The sequence below is a fragment of the Filicampus tigris genome, chromosome 18, assembly GCF_054856515.1.
Source record: "Filicampus tigris isolate MCC_2025a chromosome 18, RoL_Ftig_1.0, whole genome shotgun sequence".
Lineage (NCBI taxonomy): Eukaryota > Metazoa > Chordata > Actinopteri > Syngnathiformes > Syngnathidae > Filicampus > Filicampus tigris.
In genome coordinates this window covers 2,526,156-2,546,749 of record NC_141234.1, presented here as the reverse complement: position 1 = coordinate 2,546,749, position 20,594 = coordinate 2,526,156, and the positions used below count along the sequence as shown (strand labels likewise).

General features: G+C 43.4%; 3 protein-coding genes across 7 annotated transcripts; all 3 read right to left on the bottom strand.

Moving 5' to 3' along the window:
* Window positions 1-88: 88 nt before the first annotated feature.
* Window positions 89-6,422, bottom strand: LOC147131943 (putative C-mannosyltransferase DPY19L4). The gene is made up of 19 exons (XM_086015378.1): window positions 6,188-6,422; window positions 5,963-6,103; window positions 5,425-5,549; window positions 5,141-5,231; window positions 4,928-5,049; window positions 4,706-4,851; window positions 4,495-4,618; window positions 3,702-3,836; window positions 3,515-3,636; window positions 3,324-3,450; window positions 3,157-3,230; window positions 2,744-2,902; window positions 2,550-2,672; window positions 2,355-2,475; window positions 1,782-1,838; window positions 1,633-1,715; window positions 1,433-1,565; window positions 991-1,149; window positions 89-917 (listed from the first exon to the last, which is right to left on the bottom strand). The coding sequence occupies exons 1-19, from the start codon at window positions 6,258-6,260 to the stop codon at window positions 753-755; spliced, it is 2,280 nt and encodes a 759-aa protein (XP_085871504.1). The 5' UTR covers window positions 6,261-6,422; the 3' UTR covers window positions 89-752.
* A 694-nt stretch (window positions 6,423-7,116) lies between these two features.
* Window positions 7,117-11,825, bottom strand: LOC147131942 (uncharacterized). Of its 3 annotated transcripts, none has more exons than XM_086014574.1 (10): window positions 11,497-11,825; window positions 10,572-10,685; window positions 10,423-10,506; window positions 10,228-10,338; window positions 9,976-10,125; window positions 9,532-9,681; window positions 9,281-9,436; window positions 8,899-9,054; window positions 7,608-7,766; window positions 7,117-7,527 (listed from the first exon to the last, which is right to left on the bottom strand). In XM_086014574.1, the coding sequence occupies exons 1-10, from the start codon at window positions 11,528-11,530 to the stop codon at window positions 7,475-7,477; spliced, it is 1,167 nt and encodes a 388-aa protein (XP_085870700.1). In that variant the 5' UTR covers window positions 11,531-11,825; the 3' UTR covers window positions 7,117-7,474. The 3 variants fall into 3 exon arrangements, with proteins under 3 accessions (XP_085870700.1, XP_085870701.1, XP_085870702.1); XM_086014575.1 differs by having other exon boundaries at window positions 7,608-7,730; XM_086014576.1 differs by having other exon boundaries at window positions 11,587-11,825.
* Window positions 11,826-12,253: 428 nt separating this feature from the next.
* Window positions 12,254-20,390, bottom strand: kdm1b (lysine demethylase 1B). Of its 3 annotated transcripts, none has more exons than XM_086014730.1 (21): window positions 20,172-20,390; window positions 19,736-19,878; window positions 19,009-19,130; window positions 18,743-18,832; window positions 18,531-18,642; window positions 18,337-18,450; window positions 18,213-18,251; window positions 17,863-18,055; window positions 17,600-17,784; window positions 16,901-17,071; window positions 16,748-16,822; window positions 16,524-16,658; window positions 15,962-16,133; window positions 15,763-15,890; window positions 15,323-15,454; window positions 15,168-15,242; window positions 14,981-15,097; window positions 14,566-14,691; window positions 14,357-14,479; window positions 14,080-14,232; window positions 12,254-13,302 (listed from the first exon to the last, which is right to left on the bottom strand). In XM_086014730.1, exons 1-21 carry the CDS (start codon window positions 20,185-20,187, stop codon window positions 13,219-13,221), a joined length of 2,505 nt encoding a protein of 834 aa, XP_085870856.1. In that variant the 5' UTR covers window positions 20,188-20,390; the 3' UTR covers window positions 12,254-13,218. The 3 variants fall into 3 exon arrangements, with proteins under 3 accessions (XP_085870856.1, XP_085870855.1, XP_085870854.1); XM_086014729.1 differs by having other exon boundaries at window positions 14,080-14,235; window positions 16,748-16,819; window positions 20,172-20,389; XM_086014728.1 differs by having other exon boundaries at window positions 14,080-14,235; window positions 20,172-20,388.
* Between the last annotated feature and the right edge of the window lie 204 nt (window positions 20,391-20,594).

The following is a 20,594-nucleotide window of genomic DNA, read 5'->3' as shown; positions in this document are numbered from 1 at the left end:
ATGTAACCAATTTAATTTTCCTCACAGGATGAATGCAGTATTTAAACATGGATAATAGTCATAAAACTCCCAAAAATATCACACTAGATCATACAAAAACGTCAGTTTATTTGGACAAAAGCTTGAAGACATGTGCAAAGGACAAAAAGCAAATTAAAAATAATAGTTTAACAAAAGCTAACTTCAACAGTGTGGGGATTCAAGGAGGGTCTCAAAACTCAGCATATAAGGCAGCAGAATCGAAATGCACGAGGGCAAAAATAAAATCATTAACAGCCCCCAAAATACACACATTCACTTTATTGAGGCACTACAAATGCAACAATAATAGAGTTGTCCCTTTAGCAAAAGATGCAGCAAATGTAATCACGTTCACGTTATGCGAACATGATTACTGTATGGCCTGATGCAGAGACAATATTGCCATCCCAGGAACTCCAATGAGTTTCAGTATGTAACAGGAACAGTAAATGCACATTTTTATAAATTACAGTACAAAGACTGCAGAGTGCCCCCCAAAAAATGTATTCACTGTTTGACTGGTGTATATATGGCCAGTCAAAGAGTGATACATTTTTTTTAGGACAAACTGCATTATGGCATATTTCAGTTCACAAAGAACCACATCTATGGAATGCCATTTGAACACTACTAGTAAGACAGTCGTTCTGCTAGTGTGCTGAATTGTCTGACCAGTGAGGACAAAGTGCATACTAGGTCACAGAGAAACGCTCAAGTTCGGACGTTTTCTGTTAATACTGGAAGGAGATGACCGCGTTGACTCTGTAGACGTGGTAGGAGCGGTTCCAGAAGACGCGGGTGAAGTAGTTGGTATATGGCGAGCGGTTGGTCTTGATCTCGTGGCAGAAGCGGCGGTGTCTAGAGAAGGCGTACGTCTTGCCATTGTCCTGAAACACCTGCGGGGGGGGAGGCACGTAGGGGGTTGGGTCGTATCGGAGACAAAAAGCCGAGCGCGGGCGCAAGACTCACGTGTCCGTTGGCGATGTCCAGCAAGTCCTTGATGCGGCAGCCCTGGTCCAGGGTGAAATCGTTGCACAGGGACTCCTCCACGATCATGTAGTTCGCCTTGCGGGAGGTTAGGATCTTGTAGACCTCCTCGGCAGAGCGCATGGAGTATACCTGGTAGGTCTGAAACACAATGAATAAAAGAAAGGAAAGGATTAAAACCGTTTCTGACACAATTTTTGCTTCAAGTCTATGGACATTTTGCTGCTCATTCTGGTGTGTGGACCTTGGCCACCTGGGGGCAGTATAATACAGACATACAGTAAAATTAGCCGTTCCTTGCAGAGGATCAATAATATACGTCTGTGACTAAATAATATATTTTCTGTCTACATGTGAAAATTAGTAGAAGAATCCCTTAATTATGGCAAATAGCTATTGTCATTCAAGTAGAACTGTGACTCACATCCTCACTCCTCCTGAGCATGTCTAAATCTGAGTACAGAGGCAAGCTGGTGACGGTGGCACCGGACCCCGACTTGATGGCTCCCATGAGCTGAGGGCTGCCCGCAAACACGGCCGCCGCTGGAAGGTGAGTCCTACGAGGAGGGGGGCGGGGGGAACAATGACCACATTGTTGAAATGCTCAACTGAAGGAAGACTCACTGGATCCAGCTGATCAACTTTGCTGTGTCCGGGTCGTAGAATTCCTGAATATCGGACAGGTCAGCCAGGATGCGGGGGCAGTACTGCGGAGGAGAGAGAATAAAATTGAATTATTATTATTATTATTAATATTCGGATCAAAGTCTGACCTCTCGCCACAAGCTGAAGCCGATGATGGTTGGAACGGCGATGCTCAGGGTTAACGACTGCGGGGAAACAACAAAAATCAACTGCATTATCATCACCATTTTTATTCTTTTAGTCTTATTATTATCATTTTGTGTCATTCACTCTTAAGACAATAATTCGGGTGATAATTGATGAGATTGATTGATGAGAAATGATTGTCGCTGTTTATCTTTTTACATTCTGGTATTTAAAGATTGTCCATTTTTATTTAAAAAGCAAGAAAAAAAAAAAATTATTCTTTTTTTTTAATTATGAAAAATAAAACAAATAGAAAAGGTAAAGAAACATTTTTATTAAAAAGGTGAAATGTTTCTCCTATAAATATATACGTTTAGTGAAAAAAAGAATTAAACAGGTATACAGCTGCGACAAAAAAAAAAATTATGAATAATTATTTCATGTGGAGATGTGCTGCAAAAAATATGCCTCCAAAGTCAAACAATTTGGAGTGCAACCAAGAATTGGAGAAAATCAAAACGTAACAACCAAACACGATTGCTGTGTATTCATGTGGTAGCCTGAAGGCCTCTCACCAGCACAACAGGGTGGACCGACTTGACCCTGAGCCACCTAAAGACGGTCATCCAGAGATCCGGCGAGCACACGCCAAATGCCGCAAACACGCACATGTACGGCGTCCAGAAGTACTTCATCCTTCACAAGGAAGAAAAGACATTTGAACCAACCAGTGCCTGTCTAGCAACCTGCCAGCGACGTTTTCCTCCTACCCGTCGAAGAGCAGCGTCAGGCCGCCGAAGATCAACGTGTGAAAGACGTGGAAGACCACCTCGGGACGCTCGCCCACGTGTCCGTCTTGCGGACGCCGCTCGTTGTTGTGCGTCGGTTGACCGCTGAGCAAAGAAAGGAGAGAAACAAGTTAGAGGCGACACGAAACGAGGCGGGAGATGAGAAGTGGCGAGACCTCAGTCTGGTGTAGACGGCCTGCAGGGCGGACACAACGCAGACGGCGAGCACGAGCAGGTAGAAAGGCAAAACGGACGCCTGAGTGAGGCGCAGGTACAAATCCTGACCGGGAGACTGAAGACTCTCTTGGCACAGGAGGAAGTTGCTCACAAAGTCGCTGCAACACAACCAATGTGACGCAATGACAATAGGTTGGCACAAATTTCAAAGCAATTCTAAAAGAAAATCAGTCATACAAATTGTAACAAAATGAGTAACCAGTGCAACCGTAACTAAAGAAAATCAAACAAAACATAGTTAAGCTTTAAATGTATTATTCATTTCTTTTCCCCTCTATATATGCTAATAAATAATGTTGATTATAATGTTCAAATTGCCCCCCCCAAAACAAAAACATTCTGCGTGTCTTACTTTGTCATATTGAGCCCAAACTTCACCTCCAAGAACTTCAATATGAATTCATCTTTACTTACAGGCACGACTTTCTGCAAGTTGAGAAAACATAGATGTTTATTTTTAAAATAGCGCAAGAGAAAACACTGATTGCGCTCTGAACTTCATTTGAGTCATCGAAGCACCTTGATTAAATAGTTGACGGTAATGCCTGTGGAGAAGACCAAGTGGAAGTGAAGGAAAAGTTTCATCACTCTGGCCACCAGAGGGCCCGTCTTCATCTTTTGCTGAAAACACCGTGGTGTGCCCCTGCTAAAAAGGTGATACTAAATAAGGGGCGGTTCTGATGGGGCACGACTACACTACCTGGAGGTACCTCGTCACCCCGGAGCCTATCAGGAGGCTGAGCAGGGGCGAGCACAGCAGCGACGTGTTGCGAAAATGGAAGAAGAAGGCCAGCATCAAGGAGCTGACGTACAACTTGTGGACGACGGACAGCTGCGCAAAGAATTGTTGATCATTTCTAAAAGTCAAACAAGCAGGAAGAAGACGAGGCGGCGTACCTTACGAGGCGGCACCAGGTCCAAGGAGCCCAGTAGGAAGAGGCAGAAGGCTTGGACGAAGAGCACGTAGTGGCTGTGCTCCCACACCAGCAGGAAGGTGAAAGTGGTGGCGCTCAAGGTCAGATAGCACAACAGCTGGAAGCGACAGTTGCACTTTTCATTTGGACAACCTCCAAACATAGTAGAAGTTGAACAATTTGGAGTTCAACCACAACGTTCGAGAAAAACATGCCTCATAAATAAAAGGGGTGAAAAACATTAAAAAAAAAAAAATGTCCCGAAAGTCCAAGTATTTGGAGTTAAAAAATTTTTGAAGTTCAATACAATTTCCCGGAAAAATACAACTCAAAACTTCATGGAAAAAAACTGCATTGAAAGTCAAAGAATTGGGAATTCCAACTCAGTTTTCTGATTAAAAAAATAAATCTCCCTCGTAAGACCAACCAAATTGAACTTGAAAAATATGCCTCCAAAGTGAAACTATTTGGAGTACAACCGTAACCTTCTGAAAGAATAGGAGTGAAAAGTCAAACAATTTGGAGTTCAACCGAAATGTACTGGAAAAACATGTTTCAAAAGTCAAACCACAACATTCCACAAATAGCCTCAAAAGTAAAATAAGTTGGAATTTAACCAGAATGTTCTGGAAAGGCCTTATACCTAACTTGTGTGATCTCTGTGGAACCAAATTTTCTGGAAAATATGTGTCCGAAATCAAATAAATTTGAAATTCAACCAAAACTCTGCAAAAAACAGTTTAACTGTGCAAAACAAACAAAACAAAAATCCTCACCTCAGCTCCAGCGCCAATTTTGTGACACAGAAAGCCGGTGAGCGCCGCCACCTGACAGGCGTAGCACGGCAGAGCCCAGTTCTCTCGCAGAGGAACCGCCTGCTCCACTATGGTGGTGTCGGGTCTGCCATGGAGACGGGACGGACAGAACTTCAACAACCAAGACTTGGGTTCAAAGTCTCTGCCTGACGGCGTCCGTCCAAGGACTGACCTGCTGATGACGTACCAGGCCACCGCCAGCATGCCGGCCACCCAGGTGCCGCTCATCAGCCAGCTGCAGGCGAACAGCGCCGTGGCGTACACCGCCTGAAGCGCCAACACCATGCCCACGTAGAAGTAGATGGGTTCCACCATATCCTGCCGGGACAGCCATATTCAAGATCCTCTACTTCGACCTTCCACTTTTCCACAAATTGCCCCCTTTAAAGCTGACCTGGCTGCCTGACACTCTGTAAAGGTAGCTGGTGATGACTTCAGGATACAGAGACAGACGCTCCACGGCGTTGATGGTTTGTCCCGCCACTGTCGCGTCGTCCTTCGTCAGCTCGTAGAATGCTGTCGCACAAGCGTAGCAACATAAAAATGACTTGCTCAGGCCGGCTTGGTTTTCCAAGCATACCGAGGGAGAAAAGAAAAAAAAAAGCACCTCTATCGAAAGACGTCGCCACCACCATGTACTTGTAGTAGTAGTAGTAGATGGCGCTACCACCTTGGAAGGTGAGCTCCCGCTCCACTTCCTATGAAAAAAAGAACATCGCACGCAAAAAAGACTGGTAGCGTAGAAGTAATGATTGTCCTTTTTCAAATTCTGAAATGAAAAGTTTATGCTCGCATTTTAATTGTGTTGAGTAATTTAACTACTAAATGCAGTTGTTTGTGTAACACGGGTTCATGAGTGTGTGCATTCAAGAAGCATGACTTGTGACCCACCTGCCTCATCGAGAACCAGAACTTCCTCTCGTGAAATGCCGAGAGATAGACGGCGTAGAGCGTGCCGCACGCCACCGCCGCCAAGCATCCGAACAAGACTCTCAAGATACGCTGAACAGCGCTCACTGCAGATAAATAATTGTGCTATCAACATGGCACCGTGTCACTGATATGTCGAATATACTGCAACTAAGTATATTTATGTAAAATATTTCATTCGGTCCAGCAGAGCAATCCAGCCCATTTGTTCACAATTTGTATAAGAAACACATGGGCTGATAGGTCGCCATTTTTTCACCGTCCCTACCTGTCGTTGTGAAAATAAATACGCTTGGCCATGTCTGCCTGGTCGTTTGGGACTTGTACCGAATTTACCAATTGCCACCATGCCCCCGAGTAAAAACAATTCAGCAAATTGTTTAGGAGCAAATACTTTGGTTGATTTTTTTGTGTTGACTAAGATTATTTTCATGAATGGCAATTATTGCTAATACTGGTCAATATTTGTTCAAAGTACGACCTAAAGAAACGAGCTTACACGCAGAAGGACGTTTGGATCCTGTGACCGTCGACTCCTGTTTGTTTGAGTCGTCCACTTTCTGCTCACATTCACAATGATCTTGCTCGTCGCCTACTTTCGGCTGTTTCTCTTCAGCCTCTTCATCTTCTACTTGACCATCTAGTCCATCGGAGGAAAAACTTGTGAGCCGATGCTAACAACTGTAAACAACGACATACTGGGTTATTTTCAGGACAAACTTACCAGCACTTCCAGATCCTTGCTCTTCTTTGGCCACCTCGAAAGTATCCGACGTCCGGCATCGCAACCCGGTCATGGCGAGGTAAATTAATGTATTTTTAAAGGACTTATACTATTATCTGGCGTTCTGAAAAGGTAACATGCTAACTAGTAACCCAGTTAGCAAGTAGCTAGCCACAGCTGGCGACAACCCGGAAGTTGTGGACCACTGACAACGGATATGCGCATGCTCGAGCGGGCAGACTTGATCACGTGATTATACCGGGTAGCCACGTGAACCCGGCAGCCAATGTACGCATGCGCAAACGGCAATGCGTACATACACTGCACAAGAATTTTGACATCTTGTGTCACGTGCCACACCTTCACCTACATTAGCATGCAAATACATAATGATTAGCACTATCCGAGAGGTATTAATTTTATTTAGTACTTTTTAAAAATATTTTACTTATTTCGCCACATTAGAGAGATACCATTAAGAAGTCGCATACTCGTGTCATAAGTGCAATACGACCATTATAATAAAATAGTGTTTTAGCAATGCACCATGAAAACTGTTTAATGCATTTTCCTATTTCATAGTATAACCCCAGGTGCCACTTTATGTACATCTGTATGTAATTCTATAATGATTAGACTGTTAGAGGAATGAATTTAGCAATGTTTCATATTTTGGTGACAGCCAAATCATAGACTGAGCTATTTATATTTTACTTATTTAGCTACATAAGCCTAAGATTTTACAAACATGAACTATACTCGAATAGAGTGATGGATAGCATAAACAAATGAACACCCAACAATGAAAAATCAACTCTTCTTTTTGTAAAGAAAAGTTTTTATCTGATTTTGTTGCTTATGTGTACCTAATGTTTTGGCCAGTTAAAACCAAAATACTTTTTTGTTTTCTTAAAATATTTCCTCTCAAACATGCTGAATGTACATTTAATTCATGAAAAAGCTTAAGAGATATTAGTGTGAAACTTCAACATTTTCCAGTCAAAACAATACAACTCACCCATGGGAAAAACAACATTGGCACAAATGGCAAAATGACACTTTACAAACATGCGTGTGTGCACATAAAAGCAAAACTGACATTTGGACCCAAACTAAAACGCGTCTGGTCCCAAACTAAAAAAGTGGAGCCAACAAAATCGACTCCTTCAAAACATTCACATATAAAACGTTGTCCTCAACATTAAACACTGTCTAGGAGGCATCTCGCCTAAAAGATTCTTCTATCAAACTGGTTTGAACATGAATCGTTTCTTCTGGCGCCAACGATTACTCGGAACTCTCCTCCAGTTTCTCGCTGGGCTCCTTGGCCAGCCGCCATTCTGAGTCAAGGAGCGAGAAGGACGTCAACATTCATGTGGACATTTTATGATGGATGATTTTTGCAGGCGGCTGCTTTCACCTGCTTGGCTTCCCGTGGCGGCGGCTTCCTTAATCTCGCACCTCTCCAGCTTGATGCGGAGCGTTTTGGTCACTTGAGGGTGTTTGATGGCTTCCACCAAGGGCTCGTCGTCTGAGCTGACGCCTGACGGAACATCAGACAGCTTCACTCCAGGCATTGCTTTGCATTATCCAAAGACATTTGAAAAAAAAAAAAAAAATAGTTGCAAGGAAGAGTAGCCAAGCAGGCAACACCGACTAGATAGCTTCACTGTTTGCAGCTATGTTGTTAGTGGAAGCAATGGACATAAGCAAAGAATTAAAATTGTAAAATATTTAGATTTTTTTGTCTCTTGCACGCGACAAATACAACATATTTACATTATAAAATAAAACTAAAACTAATAAAAACTAAACTGAAATGAAGCATTTTCACCCAAAAAAACAAGCTTGCTCTAAAACCGAATTAAAACCAGCTGAATTTAAAAAACAAACGTTAAACCTAAATAAAAACTAACTGTAATGAAAAATTCTTAAAAAAAAAAAATATATATATATATATATATATATATATATATATATATATATATATATATATATATATATATAAATAAATTAAATACAAATACTCCAACCATGAGACACATAAAATGTGCCTCTGAGATACTCATCCAGTTTGTTACAACGTATTTTTGCTAACAAACGTTTTCAAGGATTGGAGACATCAAATTGAGTTCAAGGAACACACATTGTTACGAAAACGATGACAATGGCACTTGCATTCCTGAGCTTTTATCTCTGTCAGGCAACAGCAAACGTTAACACTAATTTACACAAAAGATCCATTGAGAGAAATTCATGATTTGTCTCTTTTGTTCTTTGAACCAGAGTTAGAATTGTTTAATATTTTTCATTAATAATTAGTTTGACGGGTTTTTTTTTGGTTGTTTTTTAAATGTAGTTTTAGTTAGCTTCTTAGCAAGTCTGTTTTTATCAAGTTTTAATTTAATCGAAAACGCTTCGTTTTAGTTTTGTTTTAATTACATTTTAGTATTAGTTTTCTTTCATATATAGAGTATTTGTCGAGTGAAAGATATAGAAAAAGGTCACAAAGTATTGTGCAATAAAGTAAACTACAATTCCTAAATGACTGTTCACCTCACCAAATTAATACATTTAGAATGAAACCTGAAAGCTTATTTATAATATGAATTGACAAAGACTAAGGACGCTTTTCTTTCCAATTCTTAAAGCTCAAATATCGCCCGATTAATCGTTCGGGCCCTAGCACATAGTCCTCATCTTTACGTTACCTGCCGTTGCCTTTTTCTTGCCGGCTTTGTTAGTCGGCGCCCTCTTCTTGGGAGCCGAGGGCTGTTTCTTCAGTTTGGCCTTTTTCTCCGTTTGGGATTTCTTCACCAGATTGATGAGGGGCTCGTCGCCTGAGCTCTCGTCAGACTGCCCTGCTTCTGTGGACACAAATGTATGCAATTTTGACTCCAATTTAACACGTCCAGGTTTCTTCATGACAGGCTTTGGTCAAACTAGCCCAAGGACCAACAACTCTCCAGCTTCCTTTTACAGCTGTCTTTATATCAGGCGGTTTTTAAGCCGTTGTCCTGCTCGCCTGTCCCCCTCCACTAGGGTGCGCCATTTCTCGTTTGTGTTTCCATAATATTAGCATCATTCTCTTACCTCGCCTCTTTTTAGAAGCACTGCCTTGTGAGGCGCCGCTCTTTTTCGCTGCCTTTTTCTTGTCCTCGGCCGGCTTCGTCTGCTTGGCGATGAGGTTCACCAGGGGCACGTCATCGTCATCGTCATCGTCATCGCCGCCATTGTCGGAGCCGTCGTCTGAGGATGAAGACTCTTAAAATCAGATGGGTCGGCGCTCGGGGTGGCGTGCTGCCGCCGTAGGACACGTGCCGCCGCCGTTCTCCAAGCCTTACCTTGCTCGGCTCTGCTCGCACGCTTCGCTCTGGTTTTCTTGCTGTTTTTCGCGGAGGGCGTTTGCTGCCGGTTGACGATTGCCTTCTTCCTCGCGGTGGCTGCCTGCTGGTCGTCGTCCGAGCTCTCGTTGGAAGACTCTCTGTATTTGACTGGAAAGAGGACCAACATTTAAACATAAGGGTATAGGGCTGGCTATTTCTGATTGTATTTGTTAAAAAGCACCTAGAAATAGGACCTTGAAAAAAATAACTTTAAATAAATATTGGGAGGAAAAATATATGGATTATTTTTTTAAATCGTTGCACCCTAATCTCTAGACCGAGGCATGGTGTTATTTTACAGCCAGCATATTTAAATAAAAACAAAATAATAATAATAATAATAACAATAATAAAATAAATAAATAAAAATTTAAAAAAGCATTTCTATCTTGTGACACTTGCCTCTTTTCTTGGCGGCAGTCCTTTTGGGGGTGACCTCGGTGGTTTGTCCGGAGGTGCCCGCCGGCAGATTTTCCTTCTGCTGCGGCTTCAGCTTCTTGGCAATTACGCTCAGAGGCTCGTCGTCCGAACTCGCGTCTTCATCTGGAACATCTGTACAAGGAGAAAGGGAAGAGGAAACCAAGATTCCAATAGAGGTCCAAGAAGCAGGCAGTTGAATGTTTGCAATAGTGAGACTTCACAGCAGTTCATTACCTTTCTTCTTCTTTGGCTGAGCAGATTTCTTGGGTGGCGCTGTGAACTTTTTGCCAGCTTTGGTTGGCGCTTTGGCTTTCACCAGAGGACCGTTGTCGGAGCTGTCGTCCGCTTTTAGAATCACAAGCAGGAAGATGTTTAAAAAAAAAAAAAAAAAAAATTAAGGAAAATAAATAAGCGCACTCAGCAACTAACCTGCATTCTTGGATTTTTTGCCATGAAATGGGGATAATCTATTTTCCTTCTTCTTTGTCTTTAGCTTGATCAACGGCTCATCATCTGGCGAGGCAGCAAACACTCAGAATGTGACAACAAAGGAGATACAAACAACCCAACGCCCTCACCGCTCTTGTCTTCGGCGTTGGAGCTGTGCGCATCCTCAGTGGACTGCTTCTCCTTTTTGGGTCGCGTCATCACACGGTCCGAGAGGTCGTCGTCAGAGCTGGAATTGTTCTTGCCTGCGGCCGAGGAAAATATTCAGTTACTTTGGAAGGGAAAAAAAACAAGAGATCATACACTTCTCAAGGGTTTAAATCGAATACTGTAACTCCAATCATTCGACACTACTCACAAAAACATATCCCCAAAACCCATGGATTGTGCTTTGGTCTTAAATTTCCAAAAGACCCTCATGCACTATATCCTTTACAATACAACCTCTTTAAACTCGCTACTTTTTGCATCTCTTGCTCGTCTCTGACCAGCAGCTGATGCGAAAACTACACAAGAGTCATTTGATCCATCAACGAACCAATATATTTCCTGATTTATTTGGAATTTGGTATTTAAACAGAACTTTCCATCACACTGTTCACTTTGATATCATGGACAGCAAGACAACACCTAACAACTGACTGACAGCATTCAGACAGGATGCTGCCCAGAGGGAAGTTGTCAGAGTTTTATCGGCAGGTTGTAACTGAGATACAGAGGGACTGGAAGAGTCACAGAAAGGCACATTCGTTTATTAGGATCAAGACCAAATAAAAATGGTTGGATGGAAGTTTTGGTGTAATGTTTGCCTTCGCTCACTACATTTTCCAGGTAGGTTGCCCAACATTGTATCCTGTAGTTAGTGTGTTGTATTAATTTAAGTTGTCTGGGTTGGTTCTCATAAGATGACGTCGAATGTGTATTATTAAGAACACATTCGAAATGAGCGTGTAGTCATTCCAACGCATGCATTCACTGCACGTCACTAACGTAAAAACACCTTTGCACACAGAGATAAAACGAAAACTAAATGTAATCAAGTAAACGAATGACTACCTGAAGACTTAAGTAGCGTACCGCGGCGGTCCATTTTGTGTCTGATAAGGAGTAAAGATGCTCATGCAAAGTGCGCCCAAAAATACCTACTAGCTTAATTCGCGTATAGCAACGCTAATAGCTTGCTTGCCCGGCGTTTTGTCGTGCGGCCGGCGGCAAAGTTTGGGCAAATTTTTCGACGTGTTACAAAAACAAGAGCACTCGAAGAGTCTAAAAGGCTCGTCTTGTTGGAGATGCGGCAAAGTCGACCTTCTCCTCGCGGACTACATGGGGTTCTCTTGCTGACGGCTGTTTGAAGGGACGTTTGGGGCTCGTTTTTATGACATCACTGCGCGGGCTCGCGGTTTGTTTTGGCGTGAGTGTCGCTTTAATGTGACGTTTTAGATTTGTTTTATTTATTTTCATTTTTACATTTTTCGAGAAACAGGGAAATCTCAAATATTGTTTTGAAATCTAAATACATTGTATTTACATTGCATTTTTAAAAACAGTATAAATGACAATGCAAATGGATTGTACTGTACTTAAAAGTCAAATATAACGGAGTTGTAAAAAAAAAAAAGTACTGTATTCTATTTGAAAAACAAGCCGTATACAAAAATACAAGTTTCATTTTGATTGCATTGAATGTTTTAAATGTTCCATTTACTGCACATTGATATGAACAAATTCATGACCTGGTATATTGTCTATGTTATTGTTGGCATCTTGACTGACAAGTTCAACTTAAACGGTCATGAAAAGAAAGATAGCCATGGCAGTTTGCAGAACGGTTTATTACACAGACAGGAAAGCAGATAAATACTAAGCGGCAAAGTGTGTGACAAACAATCATCTAGAAATGTCGCACGCTGGAGAAAAAAAACAAGGAGAACATTGGACAAACGTCAGAGACAGTGAGGATAGGATTGTGCTGTTAACCAACTTAAATCGGCCCTCAGGGACAAACAGTAACAGATAACATTGTTGGTTTTTTTTTAAATCAGGTGAATTATTGTACTGCCTGTCCTGATGTCATCCCTGAGACAGTAAAGAGTTCCTAACATTACTCACACACAAAAAAAATAGCATATTTGGCTTTTCGGGTGAAATTTCAGGAGGAACCTCATGCTTTTCTGTGAATCTTTCAGTCTCTCAGTATCTTTGTTGTAACCTGCTGCTGCCACTAAGGTCAGGGTTGACTTGTAAAGGTTATAGTGCATTTTAGTTTCCTCCTGAAATTTCACCCCGAAGCTTAATATCCCAAACTTTATGTGAATTGTTTCCAAACAAATCAGCTAATGTTACTAATCCTGCTTTGGCTCAAACGAGCGTCCCAAATCCCAAAAAGTGCTACAACAGACGTACTCTGACTTCTTCTACACATGTGATGTAACCTTTTACACACACAATCACAACACATCAACAGCTGTATAAAACATTGGGTAGAAACTTAAAAAAAACATTTTAGTTTTTAAATAACCACTGTTCAGCCTTGCTGGTTAACAATGAGTTGAGCAAAGTTTGAATCTCAGGGGTTCCCACCCAAGCCAGGCAGGTCCAAGTTTTTTGTAGTTTTTTTTTTTTTCACGCCCTGTTGGGACTGAGCGCCAAAGTTTCGCTGAAGCCCTTGGTGATTCATGTGGTGTTTAAGTGTGTGTGCGTGTGTGTGTGTGTGAGACACAGTTTGGTGGCGTTTCAACCCGTGCGTCCGTGCTGGTGCATTGGGAGAGCTCTGAACTCTCAGAGAGCGGCCATCTTGCTGGCCTCTCGGACCCCGCTCAGGTAGGCGCCGGTCACCGTTTGAGGGAAGTGTCGGTTGGTGGCCTGGAAACACAAAGCGAGGAAAAAATAAATTCCCAGTTCAGAATGTTTTTAAGGGTCATGCTTTTAAGTCTCACATTTGACACACTGCAAGGGGTCACAAACCTTTGAGGAAAGATGTTTTTTTTCAAAGTCCCACTGTAATCCTCACACCAATTCAACATAACTAGCATCTTGCAGTATACGTGACAGATGTAAAGATTTGGCTAACAGTATAGATTTGGACTTGGCTGACTAATCACGATAGCGCTTGCTGATGTATCGTCATATTGAACGGAGTGTCAAAATGTTTTTAAGCAAGCCTGACCACCAGTATTATTGTGAACGAAAAGTAACGAAATAACTACATTTACAGTTGAAAAACATTTTCGCTAATGAAATGAAATAAAAATTCTTTTAAAAAACGAAAACTATACATTTTAAATGTATTTGTTTGAGTATTGCTGTATGTCTGCACAGAAGAAGGAAGGTCAAACAGTCGTTTAGGAATTGTAGTTTACTTTGATACAATACTTAGTGACACTTTTTTTTTTTTTTTATCTTGCACTCGACAAATACTCCATACATTAACAAAACTAATACTAAAACAAATTTTTAAAAAAAACTAAAACAAAGCCTTTAAAAAAAAAAAAGAAAAAAACAGATTTGCTCTAAAAACTAACTGAATTAAAAAAAAGTCCAAACGAAATAAAAACTGACTATAATGAAAAATCCCAAACCATTACCGTATAACCGTGCTGACCACCACCTAACAAATGAGATTTGGGCAGCTTCTCGTACCTCGCCGGCGAAGAACAATTTCCCCTGAACGTCCTCGGCGATGATGTCATACGCCTCGCCGCTGCCGCCCATCTTCACGAAGCTGTAGGACATCTGCGACCACGCGTCTTTGCTCCAGTGTGTGACCAAGAAATGCAGAGGCTCCGGGACTTCCTGCTGGAGATGGCAAACAATATTTTTTTGCAAATGTTGTTGTGTCTCAGACTGGATTTGCCCTGCAGTGGCCAATTGCGATGTCCAAAATGATTAGAATTCCACTACAGAACCACGTCATTACCTGCTCCTTGAAGAGTTCACGCAGCACCTTCATGCACTCGTCCACGACATCCTTGTCCTGCATGTCCCGCACGGCGGCGACGGCATCCCCGGCGATGACGGACATGAGCACGGCCTGCTTCCCCTGCACGTAACGCACGCGTGGATGCATTTGTACCTGGCAAGGGTGGGCTTTCATGTGTTCAATTGGATAGGAAAACAAAAACAAACCTGCGGGTCCATGTCGTAGAAGACGGTGAACATGCCTCGCTTGTTGGGAGTCGGCGGGATGTGACCGAAGTAGTCGGCTCCCTGGATCTTGTTGTCCCAGAATCTGTACGGGAACTTCAGGGCGATCTGTTGGTGAGTTTGAGAGGCAAAATTCACATTGCGTTAAAATTATACAATAACCAGACAAAAATTTTGACATTAAAGAAAATACAAGTCGTCTCAAATTCCTCCAGTCGGTTCAAAATGCAACCGCTATAATCACAGCAATAGTTCCCGGGGCTTTGTTAATATTTTATCACTATGTAATGGACTGGGTTAAAAAAATGTATGAAATATAAAACTCTGAACAAAACCTACTTGATTAAAAAAAAAAAAACTGACTAAAGAGTACACAAAAAAATATATAACTCTGTACCTTCTCTATGATGCCTGCTCCGAGACTGTGGATGGCTTTCACTTTCCTCTCAGGAAGCGGCGGGGCGAACTGGATAAAATTCTTCTGCAGCAACGTCAGCGGCACTGTGACCAAAACCTAAACGAAGGTAAAAATATTCAGAAGCCCGATCTTAAAAAAAAGAAAGACTTTTTTAACTTGCTTTTACCTTCTTTGCTGTCCACTGGGAGCCATTCGAGCAAGTGACTCTGACAACATCACCTGAGTAGTCAATGGTCTTCACCTGAAATAGATTTAAAAAAATAACAATTTCCAAAATGTTTGTGTTATGTGGAATAGAACACCAAGAAATAATTTGCCCACCGGGCACTTTTTGCGGATGTCCAAGCCCTCGGCTAGTTTCTGGAGCAGAGTGCCGTAGCCTTTGGTGAGCAACGTGTGGTCTCCTGAGAACTGCGCAAAGAATTCATTGTGGTCCCAGGATCTTGCAGAAACCTGCAGGCACAATCAAGCTCAACTTTATCGAGCATTTTAAAAACAACCATTGCTGCTTACAAAGTGCTGTGGAAAGTGGAAGTCGGGGCCCGCAAATACAATGAAATCAGCAGGGGCTCCAAATTTGAACCCTGCGGAACACCATACGACAGTGGTACAAAGGAGGACTCAGAGCAACCAAGGCTAACACAAAAAGTTCTGTCTGCCAAACCAATCTACACACTAAAATGTATTCACTCTTTTGCAACCATGTATCCTGGTGCCTAATAAAAATCGGATACGAGTTGGTAAATTCAGATGGCTCTGACCTGGTTTAAAGAGCTGCCACAGGCGTACTCCAGGTTGCTGAGATGAAACTGAAGCACCTTTTCCTCCAACTCACTGAACTGGATGCCGGACTCCTGAAGAAAGTTCTTTTTAAGCTCCTGCACTTTTTCTGTCCAACAAAAACAAGAACTTCAGTTTATCTTTTTCACGATTTCTGATATCCTGTCACGGATCAAGCACCTCCGAGCGGCGTGTCCTGGCTCTGCGATTTGTCCTTCCTCCACTCCGACACCACGTCCAGAATAGCGTTGAAGTGGAAGTCCATTCGCTTGTCGATGGCGGGGTCGGTGGCCTGCCCGCCCTCCTGAAACAGGTCGCAACGCTCCCCCAGTTTGTGCATGCGGATGCCCATCTGTGGACGCAGGTCGGTTTAGACCAGGGATGGGCAAACTTAAGTGCTCGAAAAACATTTCATTTTTTGGGGTGTTCATCTCACAAAAAAAAAAAGGGTTAAAAATGACATGTAAAATAGACAATTTTAAAAATATTATATGTATCATTTATAATTAATTGAATTGTAATCAGCTCTAATGTGAACTTGCTGATACGTGATACAAAATAATGAGATTGAGAGAACTCATTTCAAACCTTTTTCCACCATTAATGTGACCTATAACCCGTAAAGCGCGATTGAGCTTTTTAAAAATTTTTGGAGAGGGAAAGTAAAAATAAATAACGCACCCTTGTGTGCACACATGGACATAACCGATTTCCCCACGTGTTTGGCCAATTTATCTTTCACCTGCTCACACATCAGGGCGACCGGGTTGTTGACGCAGCCGTTGACGATCTGAGCGCCCCGACCCACGACAACGCCAAGCGCCGTGTCGTCCCACACGCGACCGCCAATTCTTTCACGGGCCTCCAACACCAGCACCTGGAGCCAGTCCAGTGGAACATTCAAGGTGTGACAACATCTGTCTAAAATCTAAGAAAATCGAAAGTTCAATCCTAAAGTTCGCGAACCTGAGTGCCAAAGTTGTGCAGCTGGCGTGCAGCGGCGAGCCCCGAGGCCCCCGCGCCGATCACGATGACGTTCTTCTGCAACAATCAGATCACAAAGTCATACGGTTACGTCTCATTGTTGCGTTAACTTCCTTTCGCAGGGCCGACACTCACCGCGCGATGCTTCTCGGGCAGCAAGGGCCGCTGGACGGCTAGCACCCCCGTGTTGATGAGGCCCTTCCTGGTCATGAAGTGGAGGACGCGCTCCATCTCCTGCACGCAGCGAACGCGCACCAGCCCGCGCACCACCACGTGCATGATGCCCTTCTGGGCAGTCAGCACCTCCTTCATTAAGGGGGGGGGGGCGCGAGAACAATAGAGGTGTTTCACTCATTGTCGCTTTAGTCCTTACAACTGATTGCGACATGACAGACGCATAAACAGACACATTTAAGGTATAGGTTCAAAAAAGTTCAAGGCAAACATGGTGAAGCAGCATTTAGCTGTTATGCTGCACACAAATGGAATAAGCTGCCAACAGACATCAAGTCAAGCCCAAGTTGAAATGCTTTTAAATCCAGGTTAAAAACAATGTTTTTCCCGTTAAAGCATTTTTAAAATGAATTTTCCAAAATCTGATTCTTGCACTGTGCATTCTTTTAGTAATACTAGTAAGCTAGCCTTAATTGTTTACTTTTAAATGTCTTTAACGCTTTTGTTTATCAATGCTTTTAAATGTTGTACTTTTAATTTTGTGCAGCACATTGAAATGCGCTAAGTAACTAAAGCTACCTTGCCTTAAATTTTATCTGAAGTAATCTGTGGTTTCAAGATGGTTGGAAGCGTTTCAAGTGATGGTAAATGTGTTGATACCTTGCAGTTTTTGTGCCATGAGGCCAGAATGAGATTGCGCAGTGCCAAATACATGGTGGGATCGCGGGAGAATTCCGGGAATTCATAAAGTTCGTCCAGTTCCATCATGTCGGGCCTGACGCAAAGAGCCTTGCCGCACTCGTTGGGCTGGTAGAAGGGCTGGAAGTACGGACACAAGCCTGCGACTGAGCAGAGCAGAAACGTCAACGATGACGACTTCCGGGAAGCTGACGGCGGCGGCGGCGAAGTTCACACACGCGTACTTCGGGGCTGGACGGCTCTGCAGTGGTCGGCCCTGAGCTCGCTCAGCGACGCGCCGCCAGGAGAGCCGGACGGACTCATGCCCACGCAGTCGGGATAGTAGGCGGCCAGGAAGGGCGTGGCCGGGCTGTCTTTGAACAACGGCGGCAAAATGAGCATGGAGTGCCACCAGCTGTCCGTCACCTCCGCCACTCTCTGGCGCAAACAAAAAGCGGCATTATACATTGAAATGTGAACTGTGGAGCCCTCCAAAGTTGGCCAAAATTCGCAGGTAAGACCATCGTCACCGTGGGTGATGTGGCGCGATGCTAACCACATAATGAGAAATGGCAACATGGCTAGGGTAATTTACCAGGTCTTCTGGCTGGGAGCACTGGTCCGGCCCTTCGCTCTGTAAACAAACAAGACGCATGCCGCAACACATTTGTGATTGTTTCTCCATTAGATATGAGCTCTATTTTTTTTTTTTTTTTTACCTTGACATTGTTGAACTTCATCCCACAGCGGTACGTGGCTGCCAGCGAAGGCGTCAGCTGGATCTCCTTGGTCAGCTGACGCCATTTCCTGCAGTCGGGTTTGGTGCACTGCACCTAAGCGGCACACATGAAACAACATTCCGGCGTCAGTCATAGTAGCAGCGATGACGTAGAGGTTCACGCCAAGTTGTTACCCAGTAGGGAAGCTGCTGGTCTGCCATGAAGGCTTTGAGACTGGGCTCGCTTTTGCCGTTACTTGTCCAGGCTTTTTTCCACGCGGAAAACGTTTCATAGCCATCCTTATGACTGGGAAGAGAAAGAGGGGAAAAAAAAAAAAGAAAAAAAAAAGAGACCCGATTATCAACTACGACAGGTATGAATTTAACCACGTAGAATGGGGTTTTACCTTCGGTAGTAGTGATCGAAGCACTCGTTGCAAAAGTGCTCGCCACACGACAGATGGTACCAGCGGGACGTGTATCCATTTTTAGCGCATCTAAGTAAAGAAAAAAAGAATTTATAATGGGACATGGACTTCATTTTATTTGTATCAATTTGAAGCTCTGTGAATGGCAAGGGTGCTGTAATTTGTTTTTGTGTATTTGATGGAACAACGCTTGAATTGTGAAAAAATGCATCTTTTACAGAAAGTGATTCAAATAATGTTCCAACCGTTCAGAAGCGCTTGCAAAACAGACGGGATAAGTGGCCGAGCAGCCCGCCTTCTCACACTTCCTGTATTTCTTCTCTGACTGGTCGTCTTCCTCTTCTGTGTCCGTCGCTTTCCTTTTGCTCTGAAAGGACACAAAGCCACCATTTTGTTACTTCGAGGAAACACACGTGCACAGGATCCAATGATGGAGCTACATGAATACAAATTGGCATGGCTGTCGACGAGCAGAAATGTACAACAGGTGTTAGTTGGTGATGATCCAAGCGAGGCTGTTGCTGATCCACCATGCTACCTGCCTGCAACTAGTTTCTTGCTCTCCCTAACCCCCTGACATCTGGACTTTGGCCTGTTGTACTGCCACTTCTCCTCCCCCTTCTCTAGGTGGCAATGATTTAGTGTCTACTTGCGCTGCTTTTTGATCAGATGGACTGCCATGATGTTTTAACTAACATTACACAGTGTCGTATTGTGTGATAAACCGCAGTTTCCCTTTTCCCTCTTAATGGGTTTTCACTGAGTTTTTCCATGCCCGAATTGGGGGGTCTCGGCTGGGGTAATTTTGTGAGCATCCTTTGAGACTCTTCTGTAATGAAATCAAAACAAAAGACCCCTTAAATTAAGGGACATAAATGAGCTTGGCTTGACCTACGGCAAAATATGTCTGAGTTAATTAATTAGATGGTTAGGATACAAATGATGGGTGTCTGGATGGGTCGACCACTGTACCTGTCCAGGTGGGGGGTTGTTGGCCCGCTTCACCCTAACGTTGGTCTGCCTCCCGGATGATCGCAAAGCTTGGCCGTCACTGGGAGACTCCCCGGAGCTCCTCCTCTTGGCTCGCCGTGCGCCGGAGCCGTTCCCGGGGTAGTCTGATAAACAACAAGCCCCGCCGGCGGTGGTGAATGACAAGACAACATGTTAGGACAAAGCGGTGCTCTACTCCGGCCTTTTGTTAAGGTGCTAACAGACAGCGCAGCGGTTCTTAAGCGTCCGACCGCGAGGTTTAAACACATTTGCGGCGAGTAAATGACACGCAACCAAGTTTCGCGTTTTAAACACCACAAAAACAAACAACTACGAGCTCTTTACATCGGCCATTTGTGTTGGCGTGCCACGTTTAGCATGTGGCTAACAGCATTGGCTATTGCCATGCTTCACTGACCTGCGTCCGACAACATGTGGTTGGACAAGTAGTGCTTCTGGATTTTGATTTTGTTTCTCTGATTTCTTCTTTACCCTTCGAAGCTTTCCACTCCTCGCCTTTTTGTTGTTTTGGTGGGGAATAAACACGTCGTTTGTTGCTGCAGGATTACCACTACCGGTTTAGGGAGGAAATGGGCGTCTTCCTAAGAATGTCTTTTAGTTCCTCTTGCTCGCCGTAGCCGTAGTCCGTCACCATGGCGACTGCAAGTCAACTTTCTTCCTTGGTGCCTTTCTAGAACCTTGGAAATTTGATAACTGAGCCGGGCCAGACGTCAATTTCACGTCTGTCGAAAGAACAAAACGTGTTTTGCGTCACGAAAATGGCAGGATACTTTAGCGTGGAGTTTTTTCCACACAAAATAATGGGAGCAGCACATGTTCA